Genomic DNA, 18617 nt, shown 5'->3' with positions numbered 1-18617 from the left:
CAGCATTTGTTGGGGTAAAACCCTGGGCGCACAGATATATATACAGTATATATATATATTACATGTTCTTACTTGTGAAGCACAAAGAAAAACAGACGAGACAAGGAGATAATAAAACACACTTTATTGCATGAGCAAAGTTTTGACATAAATGTATAAATAAACAAAGAATAATTCCCACTGCCCCATTGCTCAGAATGAGCCCACAACTCCCAGAATCCTTTAGCTCAGGGGTCCCCAACCGCCAGGTCATGGACAGTCTTCAACTGGGCCGCCGACCTCTCTCGACTCCCCGACCCCATTCCAACCACCCTGGCACCGTCCTCCTTCCCCGGTCCGCCGGTCCCTGGGCGAGAAAGGTTGGGGACCCCTGCTTTAGCCGCAGGGCTGCAGGTTTTATTATGGTAACAATATGAGGCAGGCAGTAAGCAGAAAGGGAAGGACTGGAGATAATGAAAGTCAAATCCTTTTTTACTGTAATTCTCTGCACTTCCCTGTTTGTTCCCTTCCTTATCCTACTTTGTAGGAAAATGTCAACAAATATTTATTCCCATCCTTGTAATCCCTCTTCTGCTCCCAAATACTCGCACATCTACTCCTCCATACATCTCTTATCTGACCCTATGTCCCTGGTCTCCATATATCTCAGTCCATATCTCTCCCTATGTCCCTGGTCTCCATATATCTCAGTCCATATCTCTCCCTATGTCCCTGGTCTCCATATATCTCAGTCCTTATCTGACCCTATGTCCCTGGTCTCCATATATCTCAGTCCATATCTCTCCCTATGTCCCTGGTCTCCATATATCTCAGTCCATATCTCTCCCTATGTCCCTGGTCTCCATATATCTCAGTCCATATCTCTCCCTATGTCCCTGGTCTCCAAACATTCTGTAAGAGCAAAACGCAGTGTACAAGGTGCAACAAAATGACAGATTGTGGACTTTTTAGCACTTTGCTCAATGTGTCCTGCAATATAATATTTTTTAGCCTTGTTGGACTACATACAACTCCCCTTATGTTTCCAGGATCCGCACACACACAAGTGGCACCCATAAGTCTCACATTATATTACTTACTTCCCATCTTTGAATTTAATATTTCTCAAACCTTATCAACATTTATCTTAAATCTGTCTCCTGGACATACCCCTCTTCTTTGCCCCAGACTACTCATTGTTCACCTGCAAATTTACCAATAAATTCAGCGTTTTCTGTTACATTTCAGAAACTTGCACATTACACTATCACCCACGAATCATTAGGGATTGCTTTATAATTTAAATTATCAACGCTGACTCTTTGCTGAACTGTTTGAAGGGAGGGAGTGCCCTCTAGTGCAATAATAATAACAATTCATTGTTAATGCGAATCCTACTTAGGGATCAACTCAGTAACCTGTAAGCAGGATTTCAGAATAATCATTAGCATTTGTCTTAACCCTTATTCTATAAGGAACATATTAGCATGTGGATAAATAAAAAATATTGCGCTACACCCCAGTAAATGTCCCTTTTATTGACCATTAAATAGAGGAGTAATTCTTGTGCCACAGGAGACAGAGCAACAATGGCCGACACTTTCCCCAACCAAAGGAAACAACATTTTGACCTACTTTGGGACAAGGATTTTACACAGGGACTGATATACCTGATATAAAATACCCTTTCCTTGTTCCCTCTGCACTGTCGGTTCTGTGCACCCAAACCATTAATGACACCAGAGGACACAACCCATTCATTATAAATACACACAATGGGGTAAATATATCTTTGTGCACATACAGCCTGCACTTAATTACATGGCAACCCAGTGGTGTCACTAGAGGGTAATGGGTACTGACCTGCTACCCTTCTACTGGCCCCCATATCCCTTTGCCACAAACTGTTGCATCACAAAGGCCACAATGAGGCAGTGTTGTGGCCCCAGTCCAGTTGCACCCCCTGTTCCCCTGGTAATTACCCTCTGGATTTAGCTTAACACAATTATAACAGAGACACATTTAGAATAATTGGAGACAGAATTTGCCTGACGCATTTCAGTCGCAGGGAAACAAACATTTCAGATTTCCCACCCCATTTAGGTGCAGGAAAAACCCAAATAATCAGAGGGGCAGCAGAAGTGACAGATATGAGGTGAATCCACCGTGAACATCACTTTTGGAGGGGGTTGGGGGGGCCCGGCAGCACACGGACACCGCGTCGCGTAGTTACGTTACTGTTTTTAGCCTCTTTTTCCAGCCTACAACTAAAATTGTTGGGGCAAATGACCCCAGCAACCATGAAACAAGAACAATGAATGGAATCCAAAATTGTATTAGAATTCTGCTATTAACTCCATACTAAGGGGCCAATTCACTAACTTCGAGTGAAGGATTCGAAGTAAAAAAAACTTCAAATTTTTGTGCTCCTCGACTATCGAATTGGCGTAAATTCACCTGAGTAGAATGATTCGAATAGATCGACTAAATAAACGCTGCGACTATTCGCCATTCGATAGTCGAAGTACTGGATCGAGCGAAAAAACGCTGCGACTATTCGCCCATTCGATAGTCGAAGTACTGTCTCTTTTAAAAATACTTCGACTGCCTACTTCGCCACCTAAAACCTACCAAATTGCTTTAAAAGCCTATGGGAAAGTCCCAAAGTCCCATAGGCTTGTTTTCCAAGTTTTTGATCGAATAAAAAGGCATTCGATCGAATGAAAATCCTTCGAGCGAATATTTGATCGAGCGCCTATTCGCCTGGTGAATATTCGCCAATTTGACTATTCGCCAGCGCGTAAATTCGCCCGAATTGCCTATTCGATTCTATTCTATTCTATTCCCCAGTCGAATTTCGAGGGATTTAACCCCTCAAAATTCGACCCTTGATGAATTTGCCCCTTACTGTTAATTTTTAGGTGAACGACCCCTTTAACGCCAGCTCTGTGCCAGATGGAACTAACTTAATATGAAGTATAGAGAATCTTGTGACTTCTTGGAGAGGATTTTCTGGATATTATTTCAGCAGCCCACCACTGGGTTCCCCAGAACTATCAAAGTATTAGATATACCTTGAGGGGTTACACAAAATTTCCTGAACAAGAGTTAGTATCCCTCCTTTATCCAAGTAGTGGCAATGGCCATCACTGATTGCTTCTTGGTTACTTGCACCGCCTCCTGCAGGTAAGTTTTTACCTTATTCAGCCCCTTGACTCCTTTGAGTCTTTGAACCCACAGATATTTGTTACGTCCCACAATGCCATTATATACAGTGTGTGTCCTTCAGTGCTCCCTGGCCAGTTGTCTCGGAGCATTCACTGAATGCAACATATTCATATATAAAGCATATTACTTTCCCCACCCTGGGGGCATTAATGAGATCACTTGTTTAAAGACGAGGAGGGAAGTCTCAAGCTGTATTCATTTATCAAAACAGTGGCGTTCTTCAGCATCTCATAGAACATGACCAGTGTCTTCTGATAGAGGTCTCGGTTGAGGACGAATGAGCGGAAGAGGTTAAGGGGTTCTGCACAATGGAAGCTTTCTGGAATGTTGACACTCTCTGGTAATTTAGGGTTTCCAACCATGAAGTGGTAGAGCTTCTTTTCCAGCAGACACTTTTCCAGCATTACGAACATGTCTCGCAAGCGTTCCTCAAGCATGACAACGTCCCAGTCGGAGAACGGTCGGGAAAGCAAAAGATGAAGCAGCACTGTCTTTAGATGATAGGTGGTCAGACCGCTTGACCCGGTGATTTGACACTGTTTAGAATGAAGAAAGGACACTATCTGAAGGCAGCTCAAATGACAGGAGTTAACTGGAAGCTTCTTAGCAATATCCTTGAGGAACCTTTTCTCATATACTGCAAAGGAAAGAACCCACTGGATGTTGGAGTCATGAGGTCTTGGACTGTTTGGGAAATGGGATATGAAATATAAGTCTGAATCCTCAAACTGTACCACCGGCGTGATATTGAAGTTGATTATCTTTCCAGATCTGAATTTCACTCTCAAGGCCCCTGGAGTATCCAAATGACTGAAAGCCAGGTCAAAGTCATACTTATGTGAAATCTTACCCCAGGCTATCGTTACAGCCGACTGGAACCATTTCATGACCTGGATGGTATCCAGGAAGTCTGTATCTTTAGAACACAACAGGTCAATGTCCCTGACCACCTTCGTCTTGTTTGGTGTTGGGTTGTGGAGAAGACATAGCATATCTTCTCCAAGTTTGGTCCTGTCGCAAACGCAACCTTTAGATACATTGTCGGGTCCAATGACCTGAATCGTTCCACAATCACCTTGTTTGTCTGGAGAAATTGAATGACTTGAGATCCAGGGTTGGCATCTAAACTGATATGGTTCTGGTGGTGCAAATGGTACTATCAAGTCACAGGTTAAGGGCTTCTTCACGCTCCAGGTTTCATACATACTTCCAATACATATGCTGTTCTCCACCTCCATGTCTTTATCTCGGTTACAAATGCTTCTTAAGGCCTCTAGTAAATCATCTGCAAAGCCTTCCACAAACTCTCGAGTCTTGACAGCATCATGGGTTGTGAGTCGGATATATTGCTCATAAAAGATAGCCAGGGTTTCCTTATTTAGAAGGGACACTCCTTGACAGTTGTTGCCCAAGAATGGCAGGTCATCTTCTTCCTTACTGGGAGCTTGAGCACTGCCTTCCTGAAAGTCCTGCCTCCATATCTCAATCATCAAGAAAATGACCATTGACAGGGCACTCCAGAAATCCAAAGGTGGTTCATCTGCTGCAGCTTCTGTTTTTTCACTGGCCTCTTCTTCTTCCCCCTTTTCCTTTATCACAGTACTGGAGAACATCTGTTCCAGATGCATTTGCTCTGCTTTCAGACTCTCCTCCCGATCCTTCATCTTCTGGATGATCTGCTCATCAGTGGCAGGGAGAGTCGTGTTTTCATTTGGGAAGAGGAGAGGGTGGTTCACGATGGCTGTGACCACCACCAGGCACACCTTGAAGATTCCAAACTGCATGGTGATCCTAAAAAGAATAAAAAAAGTCTCCGTCAATCAAGACTCCACTTAAGCGTATAACCATCGGCGTTTCCATGCATTGAAAATTATCATCATGCCCAATCAATTACTGAAGATATAACTCACCTAGATGGAGCAAAAGATTTAAAGACTTGTTATAGCCCTCCATTTACCCGCCATTATATTTGTACAGGTCACATGGTATCATCATGAATCAGTGAAGGCAAAATCTACCTACACATGTAGACCACCTCATATAAAATGGTTTATTATTTCACTCAGAGTTTAGTGGGCCCATTTGAGCAGATCAAAAATACAAATTCTGGGGTTGTGTAGTTATACAGATACACTGTATTTAGTAAAGGGGGAGAAAAAAAAATGGAAAAAACCTGGTGGTGCACTGGATCAGTCAATAAAGAGTATTCACTTGATGCTGCTGTTTTTATGGGTATCGAACTATTAGATTTAGACTGAAATATAAAATTCTGGTTGACAGGCATTTGACCCCTGAAAACCAGAAAGCAGATGTATTAATATTTTGTATTACAGGTATTGGATCCATTATCCAGAATCCAATCATCCACAAAGCTCCGAGTTACAGGAAGGCTGTCTCCCATAGACTCCATTATAATCAAATTAGCCCATTTTTTTAAAATGATTTCCTTTTTCTGTGTAATAATAAAACAGTCGCTTGTACTTGATCCCAACTAAGATATAATTAATCCTTATTGGAAGCAAAACTATTGGGTTTATTTAATGTTTGAGCGATTGTTTAATACACTTGAGATATGATGATCCCTTATCTGGAAAACCCCAGGTCCTGAGCATTCTGGATAACAGGTCCAATTACAGTACGGGTATATACAGTAAGTATAGTAAAGGTACCAGTTAACCAGTCTCCCCATCCCACTTTAGAGTAACTCAGGTCTGTCTTATGGAAAATCAAAAGGGGTGTCATACAGTCATACCCTGGGGCTGATTTATAAACACTGGGCAAATTTGCACCTGGGCAGTAACCCATGGCAACAATCAAATGCTTGCAATCAGTCATTGGTTGCTATAGGTTACTGGCTATAGGTTACAAAGTTGCCCAGTGTCTCCCATTAATCTTGCACTCGTCTAGTTCCTAAGGTGTATGGGACCCTAGCAACCACATGACAGTTAAGATTTCTAACAGCATAAACAGATTTTTTTCCAAGAACTAGAAATAAAAAACATTTGCAAAATGTCATTGTGTGCATGAAAATAAAAGTTAATTTTAGGGCGACACAGCAGAGACCACCTGCAGGGCCCATTGGTGTTTCTGGAGCTTGAGCTATTTTGTGCTTATTTTGAATATACAAATCCTCTGGTTATTTCATCTGCCGCTACAGACTCAGGAACTGACACAATTCAGCTACACCCTCTGCCTAAATGTTACCCATAATAAATCTACTTCATCTGCTTCCAGGAAGAGCCTGAGCCGGGGCACACATTGCGCCCATTGAAGTGCCAGTCTGGGCTAAGTAGCCAGGTATAGAGCTAGTTATAGAGCCAGGTATAGAGCCAGGTATAGAGCCAGGTATAGAGCTAGTTATAGAGCCAGGTATAGAGCCAGGTATAGAGCCAGGTATCCAATGATCAGTCTGGTATTGTGCCCTGAATCTGTAGGACACTCGTAGGCATTTTTCAATGACTTTATAGCTGTGAAGCATTACAATGGATGCAGAGTGTGAGTAGTAGTCGTTGGATTTCGGATGCGTGTGCGTTCATTGTTCTGAGAGTGTGAGTAGTAATATACCCTCTCTCAATATGGCACTTTATGGAACCCTTGGGTGAGAAGATGAGATACAAATAAGCAGAATTTGTTTGGGCTGCATAAACGACATAAACAGGAAACGGTGTTTCCTCTGCAGACTAGAGATGTCGCGAACTGTTCGCCGGCGAACTTGTTCGCGCGAACATCGGGTGTTCGCGCTCGCCGGAAGTTCGCGAACGTCGCGCGACGTTCGCCATTTTGGGTTCGCCATTGTTGGCGCTTTTTTTTGCCCTCTCACCCCAGACCAGCAGGTACATGGCAGCCAATCAGGAAGCTCTCCCCTGGACCACTCCCCTTCCCTATAAAAACCGAAGCCCTGCAGCGTTTTTTCACTCTGCCTGTGTGTGCTGAAGAGATAGTGTAGGGAGAGAGCTGCTGCCTGTTAGTGATTTCAGGGACAGTTGAAAGTTTGCTGGCTAGTAATCGTTTTGATACTGCTCTGTTATTGGAGGGACAGAAGTCTGCAGGGGTTTGAGGGACATTTAAGCTTAGGTAGCTTTGCTGGCTAGTAATCTACCTTCTACTGCAGTGCTCTGTATGTAGCTGCAGTGGGCAGCTGTCCTGCTTCTGATCTCATCTGCTGACTGCTGCAATAACAGTAGTCCTTGTAAGGACTGCTTTTATTTATTTTTTTGTTGTTTTACTACTACTACTACTACTACTACTATAAGAGCCCAGTGCTATTAGTCTAGCAGTGTTGGGGAGTGGGACTGGTGTGCTAATCTGCTGCTCCTAGTAGTTCAGCAGCACCAACTTTAATTTTTTTTTTTTAATATTCATTTTTTTTTATTTTACTTTTTTTTATTTTACTACCGCTGTAGTAGTGTATAAGTTGACCTTTTAGGCATTATTTGCCCTGTAGGCATTATTTGCACAGTGTTTTCTTCAACCCGCCACCTAGCTGTGTGACCTTGTTCACATTCTGTCTAAATATCCATAATATTACCGTCTCCAGAAAAAACACCGGAGTGACTTTTTTCAAGCAGCCATAATATATTTTACGTAATCCGTATCCACCGCTGTAGTAGTGTATACGTTGACCTTGTAGGCATTATTTGCACAGTGTTTTCTTCAACCCGCCATCTAGCTGTGTGACCTTGTTCACATTCTGTCTAAATATCCATAATATTACCGTCTCCAGAAAAAACACCGGAGTGACTTTTTTCAAGCAGCCATAATATATTTTACGTAATCCGTATCCACCGCTGTAGTAGTGTATACGTTGACCTTGTAGGCATTATTTGCATAGTGTTTTCTTCAACCCGCCATCTAGCTGTGTGACCTTGTTCCCATTCTGTCTAAATATCCATAATATTACCGTCTCCAGAAAAAACACCGGAGTCACTTTTTCAAGCAGCATTCATATATTTTACGTAATCCGTATCCACCGCTGTAGTAGTGTATACGTTGGCCTTGTAGGCATTATTTGCACACTGTTTTCTTCAACCCGCCATCGAGCTGTGTGACCTTGTTCCCATTCTGTCTAAATATCCATAATATTACCGTCTCCAGAAAAAACACTGGAGTCACTTTTTTCAAGCAGCATTCATATATTTTACGTAATCCGTATCCACCGCTGTAGTAGTGTATACGTTGGCCTTGTAGGCATTATTTGCACACTGTTTTCTTCAACCCGCCATCGAGCTGTGTGACCTTGTTCCCATTCTGTCTAAATATCCATAATATTACCGTCTCCAGAAAAAACACCGGAGTCACTTTTTTCAAGCAGCATTCATATATTTTACGTAATCCGTATCCACCGCTGTAGTAGTGTATACGTTGGCCTTGTAGGCATTATTTGCACAGTGTTTTCTTCAACCCGCCATCGAGCTGTGTGAGCTTGTTCACATTTTGTCTAAATATTGATAATATTATCGTCTCTAGAAAAACCACTTGAGTTACTTTTTTTCAAGCAGCATTCATATATTTTACGTAATCCGTATCCACCGCTGTAGTAGTGTATACGTTGACCTTGTAGGCATTATTTGCACACTGTTTTCTTCAACCCGCCATCGAGCTGTGTGACCTTGTTCCCATTCTGTCTAAATATCCATAATATTACCGTCTCCAGAAAAAACACCGGAGTCACTTTTTTCAAGCAGCATTCATATATTTTACGTAATCCGTATCCACCGCTGTAGTAGTGTATACGTTGGCCTTGTAGGCATTATTTGCAGAGTGTTTTCTTCAACCCGCCATCTAGCTGTGTGTATTATCGTTTCCAGAAAAACCAACTGAGTTTTTGTTGTTGTTTTTTTAAAAATAATGCCAGGCAAAGGCAGGCCGCCACGCAGAGGCCGTGCTAGGGGCCGTGCTGCTATGCAATCCTGTGGCCCTAGCAAATTGCCCAGTTTTAAAAAGCCAATGACCCTGAACTCCCAAAATGCTGAAGAGGTAGTTGACTGGCTTACACAGCACACCCCATCCTCTACCGTTTCTAACTTTACCACAACATCCTCCTCATCCTCCACTGCTATGGCCACCCCACGTAACACTTCCTCCACCACCGGTGCCCCTTCTTCACTGGGGTCAGAGGAGTTATTTTCCAATGAGTTTCTTGAACTGAGTAATGCGCAACCATTATTGCCAGAAGAAGATGAAGGAGATGAGGACCTTACACCAGATTTAATTCTGGCAGAGAACACGATAGAGATGGACATAATGAGTGATGAGGAGGAGGTCCCCGCTGCTGCTTCCTTCTGTGATGTGTCAGAAGAAATTGATGCATCTGAGGAGAATGATGATGAGGAGATTGATGTTTGTGGGTGCCTAGTAGAAGAGAGCAAGAGGAGGGTAGTTCAGATGGAGAGACGGAGAGTCAGAGAGGCAGTAGGAGAATAAGACTTAGAAGAAGCAGGGAGGACAGCCCGCAGGGATCAGCAGGGCAACAACATGTATCGGCACCTGTGTTCAGCCGGCCAACGCACCCGCCATTGCCGCCAATACCGCCAACTCCGCCAACTTCTACTGTTACCGCCAGATCGCACACTTCCAAAAAGTCAGCAGTGTGGGATTTTTTTAATGTGTGTGCCTCTGACAAAAGCATTGTAATTTGCAATGAGTGCAGTCAGAAACTGAGCCTTGGTAAGCCCAACAGCCACATAGGTACAACTTCTATGCGAAGGCACATGAGCGGCAAGCACAAAGCACTTTGGGAGCAACACCTCAAAGGCAACAGGCAAACTAAAAGCCACACTCCTTCTGGTCCAGCATCTTACTGCTCTACCTCTGCTCTCCTTGACCCGTCTGAACCACCCTCCACTCCGCCTTCCACCTTGACCACCTGTTCCCATTCCCAGTCATCTGCCACCAGCCAAGTTTCTGTGAAGGCCATGTTTGAGCGTAAGAAGCCAATGTCTGACTGTCACCCCCTTGCCCGGCGTCTGACAGCTGGCTTGTCTGCACTCTTAGCCCGCCAGCTTTTACCATACCAGCTGGTGGACTCTGAGGCCTTCCGCAAATTTGTAGCAATTGGGACACCGCAGTGGAAGGTACCCAGCCGCAATTTTTTTTCTAAAAAGGGAATACCACACCTGTACCAACATGTGCAGAGCCAAGTTACCGCATCTCTGTCACTTAGTGTTGGGCCAAAGGTCCATATGACTACTGACGCATGGTCCTCCAAGCATGGTCAGGGCAGGTATGTCACCTACACTGCCCACTGGGTGAACTTGGTAATGGCTGGGAAGCAGGGAATGGGTAGCTCAACAACAACAGTGGAGTTGGTGTCACCGCCACGGATTGCACGCGGTTCTGCCACCACCTCTACTCCTCCATCGCTCTCTACCTCGTCTTCTTCTTCTTCTTACTCTGCTGCTGGGTCCTCCTTCTCCTCCTCCACACCTGTGCACCCCCAGCTCCCCCTAGGCTATTCGACGTGCCAGGTACGCCGTTGTCACGCTGTCTTGGGGATGACGTGCCTGGAAAGCAAAAACCATACCGGATCTGTACTCCTGTCATCTCTGCAGTCACAGGCCGATCGGTGGCTGACCCCACACCAACTGCAGATCGGAAAAGTGGTGTGTGACAATGGAAGCAATCTGTTGGCAGCGTTGAGACTAGGCAATTTAACACATGTGCCCTGCATGGCACATGTGTTAAATTTAATAGTCCAACGTTTTGTCTCCAAGTACCCAGGATTCCAGGACGTTCTCACCCAGTCCAGAAAGGTGTCGGCCCATTTCAGACGTTCCTACACAGCCATGGCACGCCTTGCTGACATTCAGCAGCGCTACAACATGCCAGTCAGGCGTTTGATTTCTGACAGCCAGACTCGCTGGAATTCAACGCTCCTTATGTTGGAACGTCTGCTGCAACAACAAAGGGCCGTCAACGAGTACCTTTTTGAACTGGGTGGTAGGACTGGATCTGCACAGCTGGGGATTTTTTTCCCCCGTTACTGGGTGCTTATGCGCGATGCCTGCAGGCTCATGCGACCTTTTGAAGAGGTGACAAATATGGTCAGTCGCACCGAAGGCACCATCAGCGACCTAATACCCTTCGCTTTCTTCCTGGAGCGTGCCGTGCGACGAGTGACAGATGAGGCTGTAGACCAGCGTGACGAGGAGCTGGAAGCGCACGATTTCTGGTCGGAATCACCAGAACGAACCCAGGCACCTGCTGCAACGCAGGGAGAGGTGCCAGAAGTGGAGTCAGAGGAGGAAGGTGGCTTTGTGGAGGAGGAGGAGGAGGACCAACAGGAGCAGGCTTCCCAGGGGGCTAGTGGTGACCTTTTGGGGACCCCTGGTCTTGTACGTGGCTGGGGGGAGGAGACCGTGGATGATGCAGTCCTTGATAATGAGGAAGCGGAGATGGATAGCTCTGCATCCAACCTTGTGAGAATGGGGTCTTTCATGCTGTCATGCCTGTTGAAGGACCCCCGTATCAAGAGGCTTAAGGAGAAGGACCTGTACTGGGTCGCAACGCTACTAGACCCTCGGTACAAGCATAAAGTGTCAGAAATGTTACCAACATACCACAAGTCCGAAAAGATGCGGCATTTACAAACCAGCCTGCAAAACATGTTGTACAATGCTTTTAAGGGTGATGTCACTTCAGGAACTCATCAACATTCCAGGGGCAGAGGTGCCAGTAATCCTGCCACGAGCACACCTGCAAGGACAAAGCCCTTTGGCCAGTCTGTAACGTCAGACATGCAAATGTTTTTCTGTCCAAGGCAGCGCCACAACCCTTCTGGATCCACCCTCAAAGAACGCCTCGACCGGCAGGTAGCGGACTACCTGGCATTAACTGCAGATATCGACACTCTGAGGAGCGATGAACCCCTGGACTACTGGGTGCGCAGGCTTGATCTGTGGCCAGAGCTGTCACAATTTGCCATGAACCTCTTGTCTTGCCCAGCCTCAAGTGTGCTCTCAGAAAGGACCTTCAGTGCAGCAGGAGGGATTGTAACTGAGAAGAGAACTCGCCTAGGTCACAAAAGTGTCGATTACCTGACCTTTATTAAAATGAATGAGGGGTGGATCTCGGAGGGTTACTGCACGCCGGAAGACTTGTTCTGACTTCTATGCAGCTGTCCTTCTCTTCAAGCCTCATGACTCCACACACAGCTGTCCTTTAGCGTCCTCCTCCTCCCTCCGCCACCGTTACAAACTAGGGTGCAAACCCTACTGGTTTAATTTTTTCTGGCCTCTGTGCTTCAGTGGCTGCAACCAAAAAAAACTGGGCAAACAATGTCTACAAGGTCAACGTATGGCAAAAAATGACTATTTTCAGCATTTATATGGCATATTTTTTCTGGCAACTGTGCTTCAGTGGCTGCATCCAAAAAAATGCATATTTTCTGCATTTATATGGCATAATTTTTCTGGCCTCTGTGCTTCAGTGGCTGCAACCAAAAAAATGCATATTTTCTGCATTTATATGGCATAATTTTTCTGGCCTCTGTGCTTCAGTGGCTGCAACCAAAAAAATTTATATTTTCAGCATTTATATGGCATAATTTTTCTGGCAACTGTGCTTCAGTGGCTGCGACCAAAAAAATGACTATTTTCAGCATTTATATGGCATATTTTTTCTGGCCTCTGTGCTTCAGTGGCTGCGGCCAAAAAAACTGGGCAAACAATGCCTACAAGGTCAACGACGTTGACCTTGTAGGCATTGTTTGCCCAGTTTTTTTGGCCGCAGCCACTGAAGCACAGAGGCCAGAAAAAATATGCCATATAAATGCTGAAAATAGTCATTTTTTGCCATACGTTGACTCAACGTATATGGCAAAAAATGACTATTTTCAGCATTTATATGGCATATTTTTTTCTGGCAACTGTGCTTCAGTGGCTGCGACCAAAAAAATGCATATTTTCTGCATTTATATGGCATAATTTTCTGGCCTCTGTGCTTCAGTGGCTGCAACCAAAAAAGTTTATATTTTCAGCATTTATATGGCATAATTTTTCTGTCAACTGTGCTTCAGTGGCTGCGACCAAAAAAATGCATATTTTCTGCATTTATATGGCATAATTTTTCTGGCCTCTGTGCTTCAGTGGCTGCAACCAAAAAAATTTATATTTTCAGCATTTATATGGCATAATTTTTCTGGCAACTGTGCTTCAGTGGCTGCGTCCAAAAAAACTGGGCAAAACAATGTCTACAAGGTCAACGTATGGCGAAAAATGACTATTTTCAGCATTTATATGGCATATTTTTTCTGGCAACTGTGCTTCAGTGGCTGCGTCCAAAAAAACTGGGCAAACAATGCCTACAAGGTCAACGTATGGCAGTTGTTTAAAGAGAACAGCAGATTACTAGCCAGCAAAGCTACCTAAGCTAAAATGTCCCTCAAATCCCTGCAGACTTCTGTCCCTCCAATACAGAGCAGTATCAAGCAGATTACTAGCCAGCAAACTTACTATCATCTGTCCCTGAAATCACTAACAGCTCTCCCCCTACACTATCTCTTCCAAGCACACACAGGCAGATTTTTCAGATACATTTTTGCCCTTGATCCCCCTCTGGCATGCCACTGTCCAGGTCGTTGCACCCTTTAAACAACTTTAAAATCATTTTTCTGGCCAGAAATGTCTTTTCTAGATGTTAAAGTTCGCCTTCCCATTGAAGTCTATGGGGTTCGCGAACCGTTCGCGAACCGCTCGCGTTTTTGCGCAAGTTCGCGAATATGTTCGCGAACTTTTTTTCCGACGTTCGCTACATCCCTACTGCAGACCCTAATGCTTCCTCTTAATGTTAATAAGGGGCACGGGGGTCCGAGATGTCTCCATAGATAGATCTGTCCTCCTGCAATTTCACAAGTGGAGGCAGATGCCAGTAGAGTTTTATTTGTCCTTCCATTGGTCCCCAAACTGTGTGGCTGTCCCCCATAAACAAAGCCCAAGTAGTAGCTAGGGGCCCAGCCTGAAGACCAGTTAGGATAAAATGCGTAGGGGGTGCCCAGTGTTGGACTGGGATGCCAGGGGCCCACCGGAAAACCTTAGGGTGAGGGGCCAATTTCTTAATTTATTATTCCTCCTCTCCTCACTCAACACTTGGCAAATGTGCCCATGGGCAGTTACTTATAGCAACCAATCAGTGATTAGCTTTTTAAAGCCATCTGCAAGTCGAATGCAGCAATTTGATTGGTTGCCATGGGTTACTGTCAACGGGCAAATTTGCCCAGTGTTGATAAATGACCCCCAATATTGTCTCCCATTTGACACAAATCCCAGAGCAGCAAATCACCCAACTGTGAGTGCGGAGTCCCCGAATCACCTTTGGGTGCACCTGGGCACATTGTCTCTAAGCTTTGCTCTTACACAAACACATTACTGAGCACAAAACAAAAAGCTTCAAGTCCCTGTTCTGCACCCAGTTTATCTGAGGAGGGTTGTTGCCACTTGTTACTGGGGAAGAAAGATCATGGAATCAAGAAGTATAGCCGTTTATTCAGAGTGTTGGAGCCTAAGACGGTATTTGAGTTGAATTCCGTCGAGTAGGGGATGAACGGGAGTTTTGCCAAAACAAGGGTGAAATTCAAGAAAAACTTTATTGCCAAGTTTGCATTAAAAACATACACAGGTATCCATTGTGAGACCTTTAACTAAACTTGTCACCTGATGCGTTTCATGCCTCATTCTGGCACTTCATCAGAGTTGGCCTTGCACCCCAGATACATAACTGCCCCTGTATTATCTGCCTGTGACTCCTGTCTGCTCCACCCTCTGCCTTCTCCACCCAAGAATTTGCAGAAACACAATGAGCCGAATCCACAGACTTCACCCTCCTTTCATCTCCAAAATAGCAGCCACCCACTCCCACCTGCACCTTTATTTACCTTTACCCACATTACATACACATGACATACACATGACATACACATTACATACACATTACATACACATTACATACACATGACATACACATTACATACACATTACATACACATGACATACACATGACATACACATGACATACACATTACATACACATGACATACACATTACATACACATTACATACACATGACATACACATGACATACACATTACATACACATTACATACACATGACATACACATGACATACACATGACATACACATGACATACACATAACATACACATGACATACACATGACATACACATTACATACACATTACATACACATGACATACACATGACATACACATGACATACACATTACATACACATTACATACACATTACATACACATTACATACACATTATATACACATTACATACACATGACATACACATGACATACACATTACATACACAATACATACACATTACATACACATTACATACACATTACATACACAATACATACACATTACATACACATGATATACACATTACATACATGCAGACAGTTGCTATATACCCTATATATATTGGCACAGGCAGTAGGTAAGTGAGCGCAGTCGGATGGAGCCCAATAAAGTGACAGTGAAGTGGAGTCACGGGGAAGTTACTCATTGACTCATGTGCAGTAAATGAATCACATGTTTCCATTCGGGAGAGGAGGAATGGGGGGAATTTTGGACTAAAACTTGGATCCCTGGGAATGGCATCACTGGTTTCGGATCTGCCAATAGGGAATCAATTTTAAGTAGAGGAAGCACAAGATTGGGGCTGAAAGGGAAATAGTGACATTAAGTGAGAGTTAAATTCTGGGCCGTCCCCTCCTTCCTGAATTGTTCAACTTCCCATAGTGAAAGGGCAGGGGCAAACTTTAACCCTCTCCCTGCTGGGCGTATTGTAACTTACTCTCTGTGAGCACAATGATGGACAATGATGGACAATGATGGACAATGATGGACAATGATGGACAATGATGGACAATGATGGACAGAACAGGGAGAAACGTCGGTATAATGGGGGGCCAGTGTGTACGAGGAGGGTGCTTGGGTAGGGTCCTCTCTAAATATGTATTGACCATTTTCCCCTGTTGTGTTATCTGAAGAGACAAAGCTAATGGATAATGGTGCATGTCCCCTGTGCTAATATGAGGCTTCTGAAGCTTCTCCCCTGACCATTGGCCTATAAATCCCCTGGGATAGAAAGCTTTATGTAGGGGGGCAAATCTGTGGGGACAAAGGATATTTAGGCTCATTCCAGTGGGGCAGATCCTTCTATAAATAACACTGACACCCCCTAAGTCTAATGTTGCCCCTCAGAGCAGATCTGGAGCAAAAAAAAGTCATAACCAATCTAGTGCCCGGCATGCACATGGTTAACCCTTCACTGTGTGACTGCACCAGAGACAGAGAGCGAGCAAGTAGTGTGCAAGAGACAGTCATAGCGAGAGAGCGTGCAAGCGGCTCTGGATGGAACTTTTCAGAAAGTGAACTAGTGGAAGAGAAAGAGACTCAGCAATGGAGGTGACACTTGTGCAACAGAGACACTTGTGCAAACAACACAGTGAAGAATCATGAAAAAGAGCGTTACACAAGGATTGTGCAAGTGACAGTAACGGAGTGCAAGAGAGAGTGAGTGTGCAACAAGCCATGCCATTGGTAGTGAACATACAAATGAGAGAGTTATGGTAGAAAGTCACATTCATAGAGACAGAAAGGAGTGTGAGAGTTGTGACACACAGAAAGAGACACAACAAGTGAGTGTGAAAGAGCAGGGGGAGGATTACAGAGAGGTTCCCAGAGGCTGACACTTTATTTGGTCTGTATCCCCAGGGTCTGTGCTACACTAGTGCAAGTACAGGTCAGTGTGTAATTAATAACCCCGGCTTCTCCAGTACTGACCTTACCTGGGGTCCAGTGCCCCCATTAAGTGCGAGTGCCAGGGAAGTGCATCAATCCATATTCAGGCTGGTGTGGCCCCAGGTTACTGGAGGGGCCCCGGGAACTGTCCGTCTGTCTCTCTCACTTGTGTCTCGGCCGTTTCCTGGGCGTCACTTCTCTAGAGAAAAGAGTGAACTTTCTGCAGTCAGTGCGGAGTTAATGAGAAGCAGGGGGACAACTGACTAACATGCCCTGTGTCCCCCAACTCACCTGCCCATTCCCCCAAAACCCAAATGGAAAGCAGAACAGAACCCCCCCCCATTTGTACCAGAATCAGTAAATGAAAAACTTACTAAGCAACTCACTGCTCCTCTGCATTGGCAGCCGGTCCTGCTCAGCACATCAGGGGTTACAGCAGCGTCGGTGCAAATGTGTTTCACACTCTCTTATAGACTGCGCCCCAATCCTCCCAGACAGACAGACAGACAGACAGGGGAGACTGGAGGAACTGCTCACATCTGGCCGAGCTCCACACAAACAATCCCCTGCTTTGTGTCACACACCCCCTGCCTGCTGGGAACTGCTCTGCATCACACACACCAGCCCCTCGGGGGTTAAAAGGCAGCTCATTTAAATGTTAAAGGGACAGGCAGGTTTTTTCTTCTGACTCTTTCACATGTAAAACAGGAACAGGAAGAGAGAGAGTCTCATTCAGCTCTGCCCAAACCACTCACTCAGCCCCTTGTGTGGCTTTATTTAACCTCTAGTTCTGCACCGGCCAATTACAGCTGCCGAAATAAATATGCCCTTATTATACCCCTGCCCATCAAACAGGGACTCACGAAGGGTCTGCTGAACTACACACCTCATCCTCCATCTTTTATTTATATTTAATAATGTGTATTCTCATCAGTTTGTCAGTCTGTCTCTTTTTACCTAATATTCTCCTTATTTTATATAGCGCCAACATCTATCTATCTATCTATCTATCTATCTATCTATCTATCTATCTATCTATCTATCTATCTATCTATCTATCATCTATCTATCTATCTATCTATCTATCTATCTATCTATCTATCTATCTATCTATCTATCATCTATCATCTATCTATCTGTCTGTCTGTCTATCTGTCTGTCTGTCTGATTGTCCGTCTGTCTGTCTCTATCTCTCTATCTCTCTATCTATCATTATCTATCCGTCTGTCTATCTGTCTGTCTATCCGTTCATTAATATCTACCAATCTATCTATCTGTCTGTCAACTATCTATTGGTCATCTATCTTTTGATCTATCTATTAATGCATTATCTATCTATCTACATATCCTATCAGATCCCCATTGTAAGCAGCAGTCCTGTCCTGCTTTATGGCAGCTGAGATTCTAGCTATCTGTATAAAAGAACATTCTGTCCCAGTGGCTGCACAGATCCTATCTGATCCCCATTGTAAGCAGCAGTCCTGTCCTGCTTTATGGCAGCTGAGATTCTAGCTATCTGTATAACAGAACATTCTGTCCCAGTGGCTGCACAGATCCTATCTGATCCCCATTGTAAGCAGCAGTCCTGTCCTGCTTTATGGCAGCTGAGATTCTAGCTATCTGTATAACAGAACATT

General features: G+C 44.4%; 1 protein-coding gene across 3 annotated transcripts; it reads right to left on the bottom strand.

Moving 5' to 3' along the window:
- Positions 1–2792: 2792 nt before the first annotated feature.
- itprip.S (inositol 1,4,5-trisphosphate receptor interacting protein S homeolog) lies at positions 2793–17623 on the bottom strand. 3 transcript variants are annotated; one of them, XM_018227213.2, is made up of 3 exons: positions 17355–17623; positions 17028–17179; positions 2793–4998 (listed from the first exon to the last, which is right to left on the bottom strand). In XM_018227213.2, the coding sequence occupies exons 2-3, from the start codon at positions 17045–17047 to the stop codon at positions 3363–3365; spliced, it is 1656 nt and encodes a 551-aa protein (XP_018082702.1). In that variant the 5' UTR covers positions 17048–17179; positions 17355–17623; the 3' UTR covers positions 2793–3362. The 3 variants fall into 3 exon arrangements, with proteins under 3 accessions (XP_018082702.1, XP_041426691.1, XP_018082703.1); XM_041570757.1 differs by having other exon boundaries at positions 17367–17623; XM_018227214.2 differs by having other exon boundaries at positions 17023–17179; positions 17355–17620.
- Positions 17624–18617: the final 994 nt, after the last annotated feature.

The sequence above is a fragment of the Xenopus laevis genome, chromosome 7S (genome assembly GCF_017654675.1).
Source record: "Xenopus laevis strain J_2021 chromosome 7S, Xenopus_laevis_v10.1, whole genome shotgun sequence".
In the NCBI taxonomy this organism is placed as follows: domain Eukaryota; kingdom Metazoa; phylum Chordata; class Amphibia; order Anura; family Pipidae; genus Xenopus; species Xenopus laevis.
Note: the sequence above shows the minus strand (reverse complement) of the source record. Positions and strands in the feature narration are given on the sequence as shown.